Raw genomic sequence first — 16,866 nt, forward strand, 5'->3', positions numbered from 1 at the left:
ACCAGAGCTTTTGCACCAAGATTTTCGTTTCAGACATTTTAGTATCTTCAAGACTACGGGAACTATCGATATAATTTTTTATCCATCCCCTAAAGTACAGTCTACAAAATAGCTCACAACAAAATATGACTATTTTTACAATCAGATTGCTGCAGGATTTTTTGGAACTTTGCAATTTTGGAACAAGAAGACAACAACTTCCTTGGTTGCTGTGCACCCTTAAGTATTGAAGTATTTAAATATTTAAGTATTTGAGTATTTAAGTATTTAAGTTTTTAAGTATTTTTGTATTTTTGTATTTAAGTATTTTTGTATTTAAGTATTTAAGTATTTTTGTATTTAAGTATTTAAGCATTTAAATATTGAAGCATTTAAGTATTTATGTATTTATGTATTTAAGTATTTAAGCATTTAAGTATTTATGTATTTATGTATTTAAGTATTTAAGTATTTAAGTATTTCAGTATTTAAGTATTTCAGTATTTAAGTATTTCAGTATTTCAGTATTTCAGTATTTCAGTATTTAAGTATTTAAGTATTTCAGTATTTCAGTATTTCAGTATTTAAGTATTTTAGTATTTAAGTATTTAAGTATTTCAGTATTTAAGTATTTCAGTATTTAAGTATTTCAGTATTTCAGTATTTCAGTATTTCAGTATTTCAGTATTTAAGTATTTAAGTATTTCAGTATTTCAGTATTTCAGTATTTCAGTATTTCAGTATTTAAGTATTTAAGTATTTCAGTATTTCAGTATTTCAGTATTTCAATATTTAAGTATTTAGGTATTTAAGTATTTAAGTATTTAAGTATTTAAGTATTTAAGTATTTCAGTATTTAAGTATTTGAGTATTTAAGTTTTTAAGTATTTTTTTTATTTTTGTATTTAAGTTTTTAAGTATTTAAGTATTTCAGTATTTAAGTATTTCAGTATTTAAGTATTTCAGTATTTCAGTATTTCAGTATTTCAGTATTTAAGTATTTAAGTATTTCAGTATTTCAGTATTTCAGTATTTCAATATTTAAGTATTTAGGTATTTAAGTATTTAAGTATTTAAGTATTTAAGTATTTCAGTATTTAAGTATTTGAGTATTTAAGTTTTTAAGTATTTTTTTTATTTTTGTATTTAAGTTTTTAAGTATTTAAGTATTTAAGTATTTAAGTATTTAAGTATTTAAGTATTTAAGTATTTAAGTATTTAAGTATTTAAGTATTTAAGTATTTAAGTATTTAAGTATTTTAGTATTTTAGTATTTAAGTATTTAAGTATTTAAGTATTTAAGTATTTAAGTATTTAAGTATTTAAGTATTTTAGTATTTAAGTATTTAAGTATTTAAGTATTTAAGTATTTAAGTATTTAAGTATTTAAGTATTTGAGTATTTAAGTATTTAAGTATTTAAGTATTTGAGTATTTAAGTATTTAAGTATTTAAGTTTTTAAGTATTTAAGTATTTAAGTATTTAAGTATTTAAGTATTTCAGTATTTCAGTATTTCAGTATTTCAGTATTTCAGTATTTCAGTATTTCAGTATTTAAGTATTTAAGTATTTAAGTATTTAAGTATTTAAGTATTTAAGTATTTTTGTATTTTTGTATTTTTGTATTTTTGTATTTTTGTATTTTTGTATTTTTGTATTTTACCACTTTAAGTATTTTTACATTTTTGAATTTTTTGTATTTTAGCATTTTTTTAAATATATTTTTGTATTTTAGTTTTTTGTATATATTTGATTTTTATTTGTTTTTTTTTTTGTATTATTTTCTGATTGTACATGACGAATGAACTAGTATAGTTAATCAAGCAGCTTTTCCTGAATTTTGTCTCTCAAAACAGAACCCATAGTTGCATAATATTCCCAGAAAAAAGGCCTAAAAATAACCTAGCTCTATACACTCACCTCTGGTTGAAGGGACGCACCCGAACCGCAACCTTGAGCGAAGCCATCTCTTCTGCGTGCGTGTGTGCTTTTTCCTCTCAATGGTACACAGCCTCCTTCGATGGAATGTCGCCAAAGCCTAGTGCGCTCTAGTTATCCAGTTATCTAGTTGGCCGCCACCAGCTCCAAATGTAGCCCGTCCTTGGTCAATCGCAGTCAGGTCCCATCGCATCGAAGCATGCTGCGATTTCCCCTTTTTTAAGGTTTGAACTTTTTTATTTCGTTGTTTTCGAGATTCAACCTCCTACTTGGATTGCACTTCTTTATTTCGTAGACGTCGTTGGACGATGTCGTATTCAGCACAAGTAACAGCAATTAGCATTTATTTTTGCACTCTTCCTTGCACCTCCGCATTCGCTCTCTTTCTCCAAAGATGCACACACAATTACGATTATTTTTGCACACTTTTACTGAACTGCACAAACGCACACGCACGCTTTGCATTGGTGGTGGCGGTACGGTATTTTCTTCAGGCTCTATTTTCGTCACTTTTGCTTATTGTCGAATGACAGCTGGTTGTTGAGACGACGACGATTGCACACCGATTTCACTCCATATCGAACCAATTCACTCACACTCACGGTCGCGCACACACACACAGACACGCAGAGAAGGTGGGATTTCCCTTTGCTTTTTTTATCGTGCAAAATAGCAAATTCCAGAACTTTTGACTGCTCGTTTTCACTGCCAATCAAGTAGGCAAGGTTTTCGCCCTCCTCAAAGTCGTCGAACGTGCGGGTTAATCAAAACAAACACTGACGGGCACCCCACCGCACACGTACTAGATCAGAACAAAACAATCACACAGCACTGATCCCACTTCTAATAAAAGCTTTGCTTCTTTGTATGGAAGATAATAAACTCGGCAATACAAGCACGAAGCGAGAAATCCTTCACACTGCGCCTTCTTCTGCCTTGACAGTACTGAGTGGTGGTATTTGTTGTTGTTGCACGAACCCCCCTGGTGTAAAATCGAAAAACACGACCGTACCGTACGAATTCTCGGCGTAAAATGAGCGGAGAGAGCGCGTAGAGTCGCGTGTTTGAACAAGGGGAGGGAGGTGCCGGTGGGTGGAATGCATTAAAAGGAAGGGAGGGGTTTGAGAACGGCGCTGGCAGCTGTCAGATGTGAAATGTTGACGGGTTTGTTTCAGCCGTGAGAAATGTTTCAGGGAAATGTTTCACGTTAACCTTCGATTAGATTGAGTAATGAAACGACTTTCTTTTGTTTTTGTTTTGGAAATATAAAAAAATGATAAAAAAAAACAATCTTTTCAAGCCTGACTGTATTTATTATCACGTACTATCAATTGTAAAGTATTGGTGACACTTGCCCAGACACCACTCGTAGCCCAGGAAGGTGGCCGAGTTGACCGGTGCCGCTCGGGCTATGACCATGCTGCTGCCGCGGAACAGTGACCGCCAGCCGTGCCGCTGTGAACAAAAGAATTTTTAAGCAACTAAAACAATCAAAGTAAATTTTGTGTGAGTTTTCTGATTGATTCATGTCAAAAATTCTACATTTTTTTTTTATTAAATTGCTTTTCCTCTTTTCTGATTTTAGATGAGTGTATCTTCGTGGTTAACTTAAAAATAAATAAATTAAAAACTAACCTCAACCAACCCCCGAAAGCAGTGCATCATGCTCTTGTGCACCGTGGGATCCGTTTCCGTCTGCATGACCGTCTTGACCACGTCGAAGGGGACAATAAACAGCCACGAAATCACCCCCGCCGTCGCTCCGGCCGTCGCAATCACCGACGCTTCGTACGTGCTGCCGACGCCACTGGCACCGGCCTGCCGGTCCAGCTTCATCCGGTGCAGTCGGTCTTCGATCCCGAGCATGTACTCGTACACGAGCATGTAAACCCCGTACGGCAGCACGTCCCGCCACATCATGGGCGTTATTCCGCGATACAGGCCCCAGATGCCCTCCTGGAAGATTATTTCCCGCAGGCAGTGCCACGGATGACCGACGACTGGAACGCGAATTGATTTGAGGTCAGTTGTGGGAATTTCGAGCAAGTCACGCAAAGTTCTTACACTGCAACGTTTGTATCCTCACTTTGACCACCTCGACGGGACAGCCGAGCATGACCTGTGTCGCACCGGCCACCGATCCGGCAATCATGACGTGCATTCGCCACTCACGCTCACGTAAACTCTTCGTTTTACACCTATAACAGTAAGAAATTCGAATTGATACGGATTCCAACAGGATGTTGCAGCAATATAAATCACCAATGAAACACAATTTCGGCGTGATGCAACGATGGTCACGGATGTTGCACGGCCAATTTGAACGCGTGTAAAACAAACAATATCAATATTGACTTACGATTCCTGAAGGGTTCTCATGTGTTGGCCGTAGACGGCAAAGACAACGGAATTGAGGGCACCGTTGGTTAGGAGTGGAAAGAACATGCCCCGATAGAAGCCTTTTAGCTGAAATTGTACAAGCGAAACATGTTGCGTGACATTCAAACTTGTCACTTCACCATTATTTAAGTACACCCAAACGAGGTATTAAGAGCAATATGTGTCACACTGTAACACTGTTAATAATTAACACTAGAAAATGCAAAGTCTACTATCAAAATGTTGCAACGCTACGCAACAAGCACAACGCGACATTTTTCGCGTCACACTTCTCGTTTGGGTGTACCGACTATTTATCACTTAAATGCATTTCTAATAATAGCGCATCCCGTGCTAATTTAAGGCGTGGAAAAACAGCTGACAGACTAATCCGCTGTCTCGTCTGGCTCCGAGTGGCGCTTCAGACAGTCGCGGCGTCACGCACTTACCCCGTTGTGACGCGTGATGATGTTGTACATCGATGTACTGATTCGGTTGTTCGAGAACTGTTGCCAAGTTTTGATTGTATCTAGTGGATGTCCTAGCAGAACGCCGCAGCCACCTGTTTGAGACACACAATTTAGCTGTCAAAATTTTGACCTTAGACCTTAAGGCGCCTACCTCCGAAGCAGCCGGAAATGAAGTCACACGTAATCAGTTTCATGGCGGGTTGGGATCACCCGAAGGTGTCGCACGGGTTTCTGCGATCCGCTCACCAGGAAGATCACCGAAGAACTGGCGCGAGAATCGGATACAGCCGCGGGAAGAGCAGATTCGGTGACGTTTTGCGAGACGCTTTTTGGCAAGGCGCCATTTTTGCCAGCGTCGCCTCGTGGTCGCGGTTGTTTATCTTGTGTGGGTGCTGCATGTTTTGCAGATTAAATCGTGATCCAAGATCAAGTGCAGAAGTAACGTGTTGTGTGTAGAGCGGTTGGTTAGTTTGTTTACAGTGCGACGGTCAACAAATCGTGAAGTTTATAATTTAATTATTGAATAATTTAATAATTTAATAATTTAATAATTTAATAATTTAATAATTTAATAATTTAATAATTTAATAATTTAATAATTTAATAATTTAATAATTTAATAATTTAATAATTTAATAATTTAATAATTTAATAATTTAATAATTTAATAATTTAATAATTTAATAATTTAATAATTTAATAATTTAATAATTTAATAATTTAATAATTTAATAATTTAATAATTTAATAATTTAATAATTTAATAATTTAATAATTTAATAATTTAATAATTTAATAATTTAATAATTTAATAATTTAATAATTTAATAATTTAATAATTTAATAATTTAATAATTTAATAATTTAATAATTTAATAATTTAATAATTTAATAATTTAATAATTTAATAATTTAATAATTTAATAATTTAATAATTTAATAATTTAATAATTTAATAATTTAATAATTTAATAATTTAATAATTTAATAATTTAATAATTTAATAATTTAATAATTTAATTATTGAATAATTTAATAATTTAATTATTTAATAATTTAATAATTTAATAATTTAATAATTTAATAATTTAATAATTTAATAATTTAATAATTTAATAATTTAATAATTTAATAATTAAATAATTTTATAATTTAATAATTTAATAATTTAATAATTAAATAATTTTATAATTTAATAATTTAATAATTTAATAATTTAATAATTTAATAATTTAATAAATTAATAATTTAATAATTTAATAATTTAATAATTTAATAATTTAATAATTTAATAATTTAATAATTTAATAATTTAATAATTTAATAATTTAATAATTTAATAATTTAATAATTTAATAATTTAATAATTTAATAATTTAATAATTTAATAATTTAATAATTTAATAATTTAATAATTTAATAATTTAATAATTTAATAATTTAATAATTTAATAATTTAATAATTTAATAATTTAATAATTTAATAATTTAATAATTTAATAATTTAATAATTTAATAATTTAATAATTTAATAATTTAATAATTTAATAATTTAATAATTTAATAATTTAATAATTTAATAATTTAATAATTTAATAATTTAATAATTTAATAATTTAATAATTTAATAATTTAATAATTTAATAATTTAATAATTTAATAATTTAATAATTTAATAATTTAATAATTTAATAATTTAATAATTTAATAATTTAATAATTTAATAATTTAATAATTTAATAATTTAATAATTTAATAATTTAATAATTTAATAATTTAATAATTTAATAATTTAATAATTTAATAATTTAATAATTTAATAATTTAATAATTTAATAATTTAATAATTTAATAATTTAATAATTTAATAATTTAATAATTTAATAATTTAATAATTTAATAATTTAATAATTTAATAATTTAATAATTTAATAATTTAATAATTTAATAATTTAATAATTTAATAATTTAATAATTTAATAATTTAATAATTTATAATTTAATAATTTAATAATTTAATAATTTAATAATTTAATAATTTAATAATTTAATAATTTAATAATTTAATAATTTAATAATTTAATAATTTAATAATTTAATAATTTAATAATTTAATAATTTAATAATTTAATAATTTAATAATTTAATAATTTAATAATTTAATAATTTAATAATTTAATAATTTAATAATTTAATAATTTAATAATTTAATAATTTAATAATTTAATAATTTAATAATTTAATAATTTAATAATTTAATAATTTAATAATTTAATAATTTAATAATTTAATAATTTAATAATTTAATAATTTAATAATTTAATAATTTAATAATTTAATAATTTAATAATTTAATAATTTAATAATTTAATAATTTAATAATTTAATAATTTAATAATTTAATAATTTAATAATTTAATAATTTAATAATTTAATAATTTAATAATTTAATAATTTAATAATTTAATAATTTAATAATTTAATAATTTAATAATTTAATAATTTAATAATTTAATAATTTAATAATTTAATAATTTAATAATTTAATAATTTAATAATTTAATAATTTAATAATTTAATAATTTAATAATTTAATAATTTAATAATTTAATAATTTAGTAATTTAATAATTTAATAATTTAATAATTTAATAATTTAATAATTTAATAATTTAATAATTTAATAATTTAATAATTTAATAATTTAATAATTTAATAATTTAATAATTTAATAATTTAATAATTTAATAATTTAATAATTTAATAATTTAATAATTTAATAATTTAATAATTTAATAATTTAATAATTTAATAATTTAATAATTTAATAATTTAATAATTTAATAATTTAATAATTTAATAATTTAATAATTTAATAATTTAATAATTTAATAATTTAATAATTTAATAATTTAATAATTTAATAATTTAATAATTTAATAATTTAGTAATTTAATAATTTAATAATTTAATAATTTAATAATTTAATAATTTAATAATTTAATAATTTAATAATTTAATAATTTAATAATTTAATAATTTAATAATTTAATAATTTAATAATTTAATAATTTAATAATTTAAAAATATTAAATATTAATAATTTAATAATTTAATAATTTAATAATTTAATAATTTAATAATTTAATAATTTAATAATTTAATAATTTAATAATTTAATGATTTAATAATTTAATAATTTAATAATTTAATAATTTAATAATTTAATAATTTAATAATTTAATAATTTAATAATTTAATAATTTAATAATTTAATAATTTAATAATTTAATAATTTAATAATTTAATAATTTAATAATTTAATAATTTAATAATTTAATAATTTAATAATTTAATAATTTAATAATTTAATAATTTAATAATTTAATAATTTAATAATTTAATAATTTAATAATTTAATAATTTAATAATTTAATAATTTAATAATTTAATAATTTAATAATTTAATAATTTAATAATTTAATAATTTAATAATTTAATAATTTAATAATTTAATAATTTAATAATTTAATAATTTAATAATTTAATAATTTAATAATTTAATAATTTAATAATTTAATAATTTAATAATTTAATAATTTAATAATTTAATAATTTAATAATTTAATAATTGAATAATTGAATAATTGAATAATTGAATAATTGAATAATTTAATAATTTAATAATTTAATAATTTAATAATTTAATAATTTAATAATTTAATAATTTAATAATTTAATAATTTAATAATTTAATAATTTAATAATTTAATAATTTAATAATTTAATAATTTAATAATTTAATAATTAAATAATTTAATAATTTAATAATTTAATAATTTAATAATTTAATAATTTAATATTTAATAATTTAATAATTTAATAATTTAATTTAATAATTTAATAATTTAATAATTTAATAATTTAATAATTTAATAATTTAATAATTTAATAATTTAATAATTTAATAATTTAATAATTTAATAATTTAATAATTTAATAATTTAATAATTTAATAATTTAATAATTTAATAATTTAATAATTTAATAATTTAATAATTTAATAATTTAATAATTTAATAATTTAATAATTTAATAATTTAATAATTTAATAATTTAATAATTTAATAATTTAATAATTTAATAATTTAATAATTTAATAATTTAATAATTTAATAATTTAATAATTTAATAATTTAATAATTTAATAATTTAATAATTTAATAATTTAATAATTTAATAATTTAATAATTTAATAATTTAATAATTTAATAATTTAATAATTTAATAATTTAATAATTTAATAATTTAATAATTTAATAATTTAATAATTTAATAATTTAATAATTTAATAATTTAATAATTTAATAATTTAATAATTTAATAATTTAATAATTTAATAATTTAATAATTTAATAATTTAATAATAATTTAATAATTTAATAATTTAATAATTTAATAATTTAATAATTTAATAATTTAATAATTTAATAATTTAATAATTTAATAATTTAATAATTTAATAATTTAATAATTTAATAATTTAATAATTTAATAATTTAATAATTTAATAATTTAATAATTTAATAATTTAATAATTTAATAATTTAATAATTTAATAATTTAATAATTTAATAATTTAATAATTTAATAATTTAATAATTTAATAATTTAATAATTTAATAATTTAATAATTTAATAATTTAATAATTTAATAATTTAATAATTTAATAATTTAATAATTTAATAATTTAATAATTTAATAATTTAATAATTTAATAATTTAATAATTTAATAATTTAATAATTTAATAATTTAATAATTTAATAATTTAATAATTTAATAATTTAATAATTTAATAATTTAATAATTTAATAATTTAATAATTTAATAATTTAATAATTTAATAATTTAATAATTTAAAAATTTAAAAATTTAAAAATTTAAAAATTTAAAAATTTAAAAATTTAATAATTTAATTATTTAATAATTTAATAATTCAATAATTTAATAATCATCATTTAATCATATTATAATTTAATTATTTGATAATTTCATAATTTAGTTATAAAACAAATATCAAAATCAATTTATAAATCATTTTTATTTTTTGAGAAGAAATATGCGCTATGGTGTGCGGTAGCATCAGCTAAACTTATTCTTAGGGCCCACTTATCTGTTGATCAAAGTTTCAACTAATCTGTTCAATCAGACAACAAATCCCAGTATTTGTTTACCGTCGCACTGTAAACAAACAAACAAGCCCCTGCACAACCCACACAAAATACAAAACAAGACGACGACCACGAGTAGACGCTGGCAAAATAGGCTCCTAGCCAAATCTACCACTTGTCTCGAAGTGACGCCATCAATCTCCGCTCATCCCGAAGTGCATCCGAATCTCGTTCGTTCTTTCAAACGCCCCAGTTCTTCTGAGATCTTCCTGGTGAGCGGATCGCAATACCCCCGCGCGACACCTTCGGGCGATCCCAACCGCCATGCAATTGATAACGTGTGACTTCATTTCCGGCTGCTTCGGAGGTAGGCGCCTTACGGTCTAAGGTCGTAGCGACGATTCTAAAGTAGTGGTACAACCCTCCAACAGGTGGCTGCGGCGTACTGCTCGGACATCCGCTGGATACGATCAAAACTTGGCAGCAGTTCTCCAACCTCCGCATCCGAACCTCCATGTACAAGATTGTTACGTGTCACATCGGGGTAAGTGCGTGCGGGATGCCGCGACGCGACGTCACGTGATTTCAAAATTCCAACTTTTCCACACGAGGCCAGGAAGGCACCAAACAAGACCAACGGATCAACCTGTCAGCTGTTTTTACGCCACGGAAGCTGCCTTTAATTAGCGCGGGATGCGCTATTATTAGAAGTGCCACTAGGCGATAAAAAGTCCACACACTGAAACCCCGATGGTTTGAGAATGCTTGTTGTCAAACGAGGGGGGTTCATTTTTAGTTTGACACCTTCTCACACACACCGCTAAAAAGTTTCAAACGACAAAGTGTCAAACCACCGGGCGCCAAGTGTATACACTCGAACGAGAAGTGTGACGCAAATAATGTCACATGGCGCTTGTTGCGTTGCGAAGCAACGATGTGAAAGGCGACCGGGTATTTGTTACAGTGTCGTCTAGTGACAAAAATAGTTCGGAACTGCTCGTTTTTGTGTACAAAGTTATCAAATGTCGCGCAACATGTTTCGTTTGCATCATTTCAGATAAGAGGCTTCTACCGAGGGATGTTCTTTCCACTAATAACAAGCGGTGCCCTCAATTCCGTCGTCTTCGCCGTCTATGGCCAGCACTTGAGAAACCTGCAAGGATTGTAAGTCAATGCTGAGTTGTTTGTTTCGCACGAGTTTAAATTGGTCGCGCAACATCCGTTCTCATCGTGTCGTCACGCCGAAATTGTGTTTCATTGGTGATTTTTGTTGCAACCACAATCCTTTAAGAATCCAAATCAATTCGAATGTCTCACTGTTTCAGGTGCAAATCGAGGAGCATGCGTGAGCGGGAGTGGCGAGCGCACGTCATGTTTGCCGGATCGGTGGCCGGTGCGACACAGGTCATGTTTGGCTGTCCCGTCGAGATTGTAAAAGTGAGGCTACAAACGTTGCAGTGTAAGAACTTTGCATGACTTGCTCGAAATTCCCAAACCTAACCTAATCGCCCTACTTTCTTCCAGACGTCGGTCATCCGTGGCTCTGCCTGCGGGACATAATCGTCCGCGAGGGCATCTGGGGCTTGTACCGCGGAATAACCCCCATGATGTGGCGGGACGTGCTCCCGTACGGCGTTTACATGCTCGTGTACGAGTACATGATTGCGATTGAGAAACGGTTGCACCATATACGGCAGGACCAGAAGGCCGGAACCATCGGGAGCCCGTACGAGGCATCGTTGGTTGCGACGGCCGGAGCGTTGGCGGGAGTGGTTTCGTGGATGTTTATTGTGCCCTTTGACGTGGTCAAGACGGTCATGCAGTCGGAAACGGACCCCACGGTGCACAAGAGCATGATGCACTGCTTTCGGATGTTGGTGAGGGTAAGTTCGTTTCCGGTAATTTGCTGGGGAGCAAGTCTCCACGAAATCGGCTGTTTTCAAGAAAATTTTAATTTTTATATTTTTGATTTGAACATAACTTTGTGGAGGACTTTTCTATGACCAAAAAGTGATTTTGCCTACAATTTAAAAATGTTTTGTAAATATTCGATAATCTATATTTTTGGAAGAGTTTTTCCGATCATTTTTTTGTCTACAGCAAAGTTATATTTAAAAAAAAACTTGTTTTAATTATTTCTTCTTTTTTCAATAATCCGTATTTTCTGATTTACGAAATTTGTTGGATATATTTTTAAAGACCAAAAAAGAAGAAAAATATCCTACATTTTAGATTTCAATTTTTTTATCTTAATTTTACGATTTAAATTATTACCCATTAGTACCCTATTAATTTCTAAAAATATTTTTCAAAACGTCTATAAATATTTTTAAAGGCTAGTACGCAGCTCGTAAAGAACGCAAAACTCTATATAAAAAACGCCCAAGAAAAGGTCAAGAAAATGACCACGAAAAGATGTTTCTTAAAAAGCCGTGTGTTTAAATGTCTAATTAATTTGGAATAATATTGATAATACTGAATCGCCCCAAAAGGCCGAATATTAAAACGCAAGCAAAAACTTGAAATGCTGCAAATTTTAAGGTTTTTGTTATTTGCTCAGAATTAAGTAAAAAAAAAATAAATTAAAAATTTCAGACATTTAAAAAATAAAAATACAAAAATTAAAAATAAAACAATATCAAATGTTAAAATGCCGAAAATCAAAAGAATGATTTTTGTTTTTTTTTTGCTCTGAATGAAGTGAAACAGATGAAAAGACTATACAAATGATCATTTAATTTTCTGAAAAAGCATAGAAAAATTAGAAATTTAGAAACTAAAATATTCAAAAAGTTAGGAATTCTAAAATTACTGATTTGAACACTAAAAAAATACAAATTTTGACAATTTGTAAAACACGTAAAATATTTATTATTATTTCTAAAGAATGGTTTTGACGAAAATTTAATATTTTTACCTATATGACTCCAAAAATGATCTGAAGTTATTCCATTTTCTTTTATTTAAGATGGCAGCATATGAGAATGTTACTCAAACAAAAGATATTTTTTTTGAAAACCATGAAAAAATATTGATATGATTACAAAATAAATTCAATAAATTTAAAAATATGATTATTAGAGTGTAACAAAAATGACTTTTTGGCGGGCATTCAGGGGTTTGTTCCGGTGGGCATACTGAGCTTAAATCCCAAATATGAGCTTGATTGGACGTAACAGGAGCTGGCGCTCCGCCCTTTAATTTTAAATGGGATTTAACCCGTAAAAAAATATTTTTTCAAAAATGTCACTTTTTGAGGCATTTTGGCCACCAATGCGTTTACCAAAAACATCACTGGCGTGTAGGCCAGATCCTTGCGCATCTTTTGGTATATATAACATTGAAGTTTGGAGCATCCTGGAGCTCGGTACAGACCTTCAAAGTTTGGCATTTTTTCCAAAAATCGGTCCTGGCAAAAAAGATATGCGTCGCACCTCGCGACGCCCGAGACGCCATTTAATTTTGCTGGGACCGATTTGTCGAAAAAATGCCAAACTTTGAAGGTCTGTACTGAGCTCCAGGATGCTCCAAACTTCAATGTTATATATACCAAAAGATGCGCAAGGATCTGGCCTACACGCCAGTGATGTTTTTGGTAAACGCATTGGTGGCCAAAATGCCTCAAAAAGTGACATTTTTGAAAAAATATTTTTTTGCGGGTTAAATCCCATTTAAAATTGAAGGGCGGAGCGCCAGCTCCTGTTACGTCCAATCAAGCTCATATTTGGGATTTAGGCTCAGTATGCCCACCGGAACAAACCCCTGAATGCCCGCCAAAAAGTCAATTTTGTTACATCCTAATGATTATAGGATTGTCTTCTCGAAAAATTTCGCCTTACATGAGATGCAGCATTTTTATCAATCTTTTGAAATGTAAAAAAAAACTTAATTTTTTCAAATGGAAATCAAAATCTAAAAAATAAAAAAGAAAACTTGATAATACCAACGCTAGTTCTATTAAAAGTTTTTGTCCACCAACAATCAGGGCAAGAAAAAATTAGTTGAAATTTTTTTTTCATTGAAAAAACTTGTACGATTGTCGATTTTTAACTATTTTTGACACATTTTTTATTAAACGGCTTAACATTTTTCTTTTTCTTTTTGGGAACACAAATTGGAAAAGACGTAAAATATTTATTATTTTTTTAAAGAATGATTTTGACGAAGCGTTTGATACGGTATGTCCATGCATCATTCCTCCCCTTTAAATTCTGTGAAATGTGATCCATTCTCAAAATCTTCTCTACGGTAAACACAACGCAGTAGAGCTGGCCACTTTAATTTTTGTAACACATTTTCGAGTGATCTCGGATGTACTACAATTTTGGATAATGAAGAGAAAGGTGTTTGTAGCGTAATCTAATCACAAGACTTTCCAGCATTCTTTTATCGATTGTGTTAGATTAGAGATTAGATTAGATTTAAAAGAATAATGTTGATTTTTTAAAAATAAATTTCTTTTCATTTCCTTAATTCTCAACAGCGGTACGGCTGGCGGTCACTGTTCCGGGGCAGCATCATGATCATCGCTCGAGCGGCACCGGTCAACTCGGCCACCTTCCTGGGCTACGAGTGGTGCCTGGGGAAGTGTCACCAGTACTTTACAATTGATAGAACGTAAAATAAATATTGTTATGCTTAAGAAAAGAAAAAGAGGACTTTCGAATTGTTTTAGAACAGTCAGAATCTGAGCGCTCGTGTTATTTTTCTCATTTGTTTCATATAATTTTATTCCTTATATAGTTTTTTTGTTTTTAATAATTATACATAATATTATTTCATTACTTTTTAAACACTTTAGTTTTACTAACATTTTACTTTTCATTATTATTTTGTTTTTTTTTTTTTAGTATTTTCTGATTTTTTTCTTCTGGTTTTCTTTCAAGTGTTTACTATTCACCTCTGTTCGCACGGTTGTTTCTTCTGCGTTTGTTCTCCTCTCTTTTTTCTTTGTTTCTCTGTGTGTGTATTTTTGTTTTCCTCTTGTCGTCTTGTTTTCATTTCTTTCATTCCGCCTTTCTACGTGTTTGTTTGTTTTGTTTCTTTTTTTTTCTTGTTCTCTCTGTCTCTGTGAGTGTGTGGTTTCTCTCAGCTTTCTTTAATTACATAATACAAAAGAATAATAATTTATTATTTACTTGCTTGCTTGCTTGCGTGTGTGTGTGTGTTTGCTGCTTTCATTCCATTCTTCTTTCATCATTTCCTGCCACAAACTTTTTTTTCTCATATTTACCGCGAAAAAGAACGCCTTCCCTCTTCTCTCTCTTGCTCTCTCGCTCTCTTTCAATAAACCACCTCGTTTGCTCGTGTCTGAATTGTTTCTGCTGGTTACTACTACAACTACACTAACACCCTTGCGCGCGCTTTCGCATCCCATCGCTCTGTCTTGCCTCTCTTTCTGTGTACCGAAGTCTGATCAAGTGACATCACGACTCGCGCGCTCTCTTGTTCGCTCTCTCTCTCTCTTTCTCACACAAGCGTTTTTCGTCTCCTTCGCTTGCGTGTGTGTGTAAAGGAACCGTTTTCTTTTCTCTTTTTTTACTTGATATTTGTTTGGCGAACGAAAGCAGTCGAGTTAATGTTTTTATTCAAATAAAATTCAGGAGGATGGGTGATGAAATTAGGGGAAAGTAACAGGTTTCTCGTCGGTTGATTTCTTTTGAGCAATTCTAAACGTGCCTTCTCTCTCTTTCAGTTTAGCGTGTAGTGATCTGATTGCACTTTAAGTAATTCTCAACAGTTCAGTTTTTTCTTTCTCTTTTTTAGGGACGGGAGTTTTCTTCTCTTTCTTTTTTATTCAGTTTTTCAAAAGTAGAATTTGGGTAGCAAAGACTTTTTTTATTCTGTTTTTTCCCTAAATTTTGGTATACAAGAAATAAGCAAAAAATGTGAAACTGGCGCACGTTCTATGAATTTGTTCCGCTCTCTTTCTCTTTCTCTTTTTGTCTCTAGACGCGCGCTGTATGTGTATGTGTGTAAGAGAGTGCAGATGTATGTATGTGACTGACTGACTGTTCGCATTCTTCTTACATTCAATGTGAGGCTTGCTGCAGTATTTACTTTACTTCGACTAGTGTGAGTGTGGGTTGTGTATGTGTGTGAGTAGAACTACGTTTGTATGTATGCATGTTTGTGAGTGTGTGTGTGTTTGTGTGGGTGATTTTTTTTAATTCGCGTCTTTTTGTTTTGTTTTGAATCAGCCTAATTTTTTTTTGTTTTTGCGGTCTCCATTTTGCTAGATTTGTTTCCACTTTTTCTGTATTTTTTTTTTCTTCTTTCTCTTTTAGTGTTTAAGTAGGCTAATCCCGGATTACTAATTTCAGGATTCTCGTTTTTTTTTCTCTAGATAGTTTTGAAGCACAGTTCTTTTTTTTATTGTTTAGCAATAGTTACGGCTGCCTATTCTGTTTCTTATTTCCACAGGTGATTTCTTATAGCGTTTTTGTTATTCTTTTTTTTTGTGTATGCTTTCCATCACACTAACACAAAGTGTTTGCATTTTTTGCATTACATTTTGTTGTTGTTTTCTTCTAAGGTTCTTTTGTTTTCGCCTAACACTAAAAAACATCGCGCGCATATTTTCCTGCGTGTAGCAACTAGATTTTCCCGCAAACACTCACATCAAAATGTTCTCTCCCGCGCTCCCGATCTCACACTCTCTCACTCACGAAACCTCGCACATTCTCTCACGCACACTAATTTGATACATTTACAAGTCTAAATATGTGTGTAGATGTGTGGGTGTGTGAGTGTGTCGGTTTGTTTGTTTGCAAGTGATCACTCTCTTCTCACAACGCTCTCTATAGAACAAAGCAGGCGCGCGCGCGTGTGTTTGTGTAAAAAAGGGAAGAAAATAGGGTTTGCTCTCACTTTATTTGTTATCGCTCACTCTTGTCGCACAGGTTGATGTTTGTATGAGTGTGTTTG

The 16,866-nt window shown here is 27.6% G+C and overlaps 3 protein-coding genes across 4 annotated transcripts in view; 1 reads left to right on the forward strand and 2 right to left on the reverse strand.

Annotated features, from left to right (window-relative positions):
• Positions 1 to 2,945, reverse strand: part of LOC6032671 (kinesin-like protein Klp98A) — a 38,496-nt gene extending 35,551 nt beyond the window's left edge. For both annotated transcript variants that reach the window (XM_038254852.1, XM_038254846.1), the window contains exon 1: positions 1,900 to 2,945. In XM_038254852.1, coding sequence (XP_038110780.1) covers positions 1,900 to 1,946 — 47 coding nt within the window. In that variant the 5' untranslated portion in view covers positions 1,947 to 2,945. The remainder of the gene's footprint in view (positions 1 to 1,899) is intronic.
• Positions 2,946 to 3,209: 264 nt separating this feature from the next.
• Positions 3,210 to 5,015, reverse strand: LOC6032669 (mitochondrial arginine transporter BAC2). The gene is made up of 6 exons (XM_001843182.2): positions 4,918 to 5,015; positions 4,746 to 4,858; positions 4,277 to 4,383; positions 3,982 to 4,115; positions 3,553 to 3,917; positions 3,210 to 3,372 (listed from the first exon to the last, which is right to left on the reverse strand). Exons 1-6 carry the CDS (start codon positions 4,958 to 4,960, stop codon positions 3,235 to 3,237), a joined length of 900 nt encoding a protein of 299 aa, XP_001843234.1. The 5' UTR covers positions 4,961 to 5,015; the 3' UTR covers positions 3,210 to 3,234.
• A 5,188-nt stretch (positions 5,016 to 10,203) lies between these two features.
• LOC6032668 (mitochondrial arginine transporter BAC2) lies at positions 10,204 to 14,560 on the forward strand. The gene is made up of 6 exons (XM_001843181.2): positions 10,204 to 10,306; positions 10,371 to 10,483; positions 10,997 to 11,103; positions 11,265 to 11,398; positions 11,464 to 11,822; positions 14,423 to 14,560. The coding sequence occupies exons 1-6, from the start codon at positions 10,264 to 10,266 to the stop codon at positions 14,558 to 14,560; spliced, it is 894 nt and encodes a 297-aa protein (XP_001843233.2). The 5' UTR covers positions 10,204 to 10,263.
• The last annotated feature ends 2,306 nt before the right edge of the window (positions 14,561 to 16,866 follow it).

This window comes from Culex quinquefasciatus, chromosome 1, assembly GCF_015732765.1.
Source record: "Culex quinquefasciatus strain JHB chromosome 1, VPISU_Cqui_1.0_pri_paternal, whole genome shotgun sequence".
Classification (NCBI taxonomy): Eukaryota; Metazoa; Arthropoda; class Insecta; order Diptera; family Culicidae; genus Culex; species Culex quinquefasciatus.

Excerpts from the sequence above, each read along its gene's own strand:
- LOC6032669 (XM_001843182.2), bottom strand. The coding sequence starts at position 4,960 with ATGAAACTGATTACGTGTGACTTCATTTCCGGCTGCTTCGGAG. Across the intron at positions 4,116-4,276 it reads ATGAGAACCCTTCAGGAATC|GTGTAAAACGAAGAGTTTAC; the intron begins GTAAGTCAATAT and ends TTACTGTTATAG. Across the intron at positions 3,918-3,981 it reads GAGGATACAAACGTTGCAGT|TCGTCGGTCATCCGTGGCAC; the intron begins GTAAGAACTTTG and ends TTCGCGTTCCAG.
- LOC6032668 (XM_001843181.2), top strand. The coding sequence starts at position 10,264 with ATGCAATTGATAACGTGTGACTTCATTTCCGGCTGCTTCGGAG. Across the intron at positions 10,307-10,370 it reads CATTTCCGGCTGCTTCGGAG|GTGGCTGCGGCGTACTGCTC; the intron begins GTAGGCGCCTTA and ends ACCCTCCAACAG. Across the intron at positions 11,823-14,422 it reads GCTTTCGGATGTTGGTGAGG|CGGTACGGCTGGCGGTCACT; the intron begins GTAAGTTCGTTT and ends AATTCTCAACAG.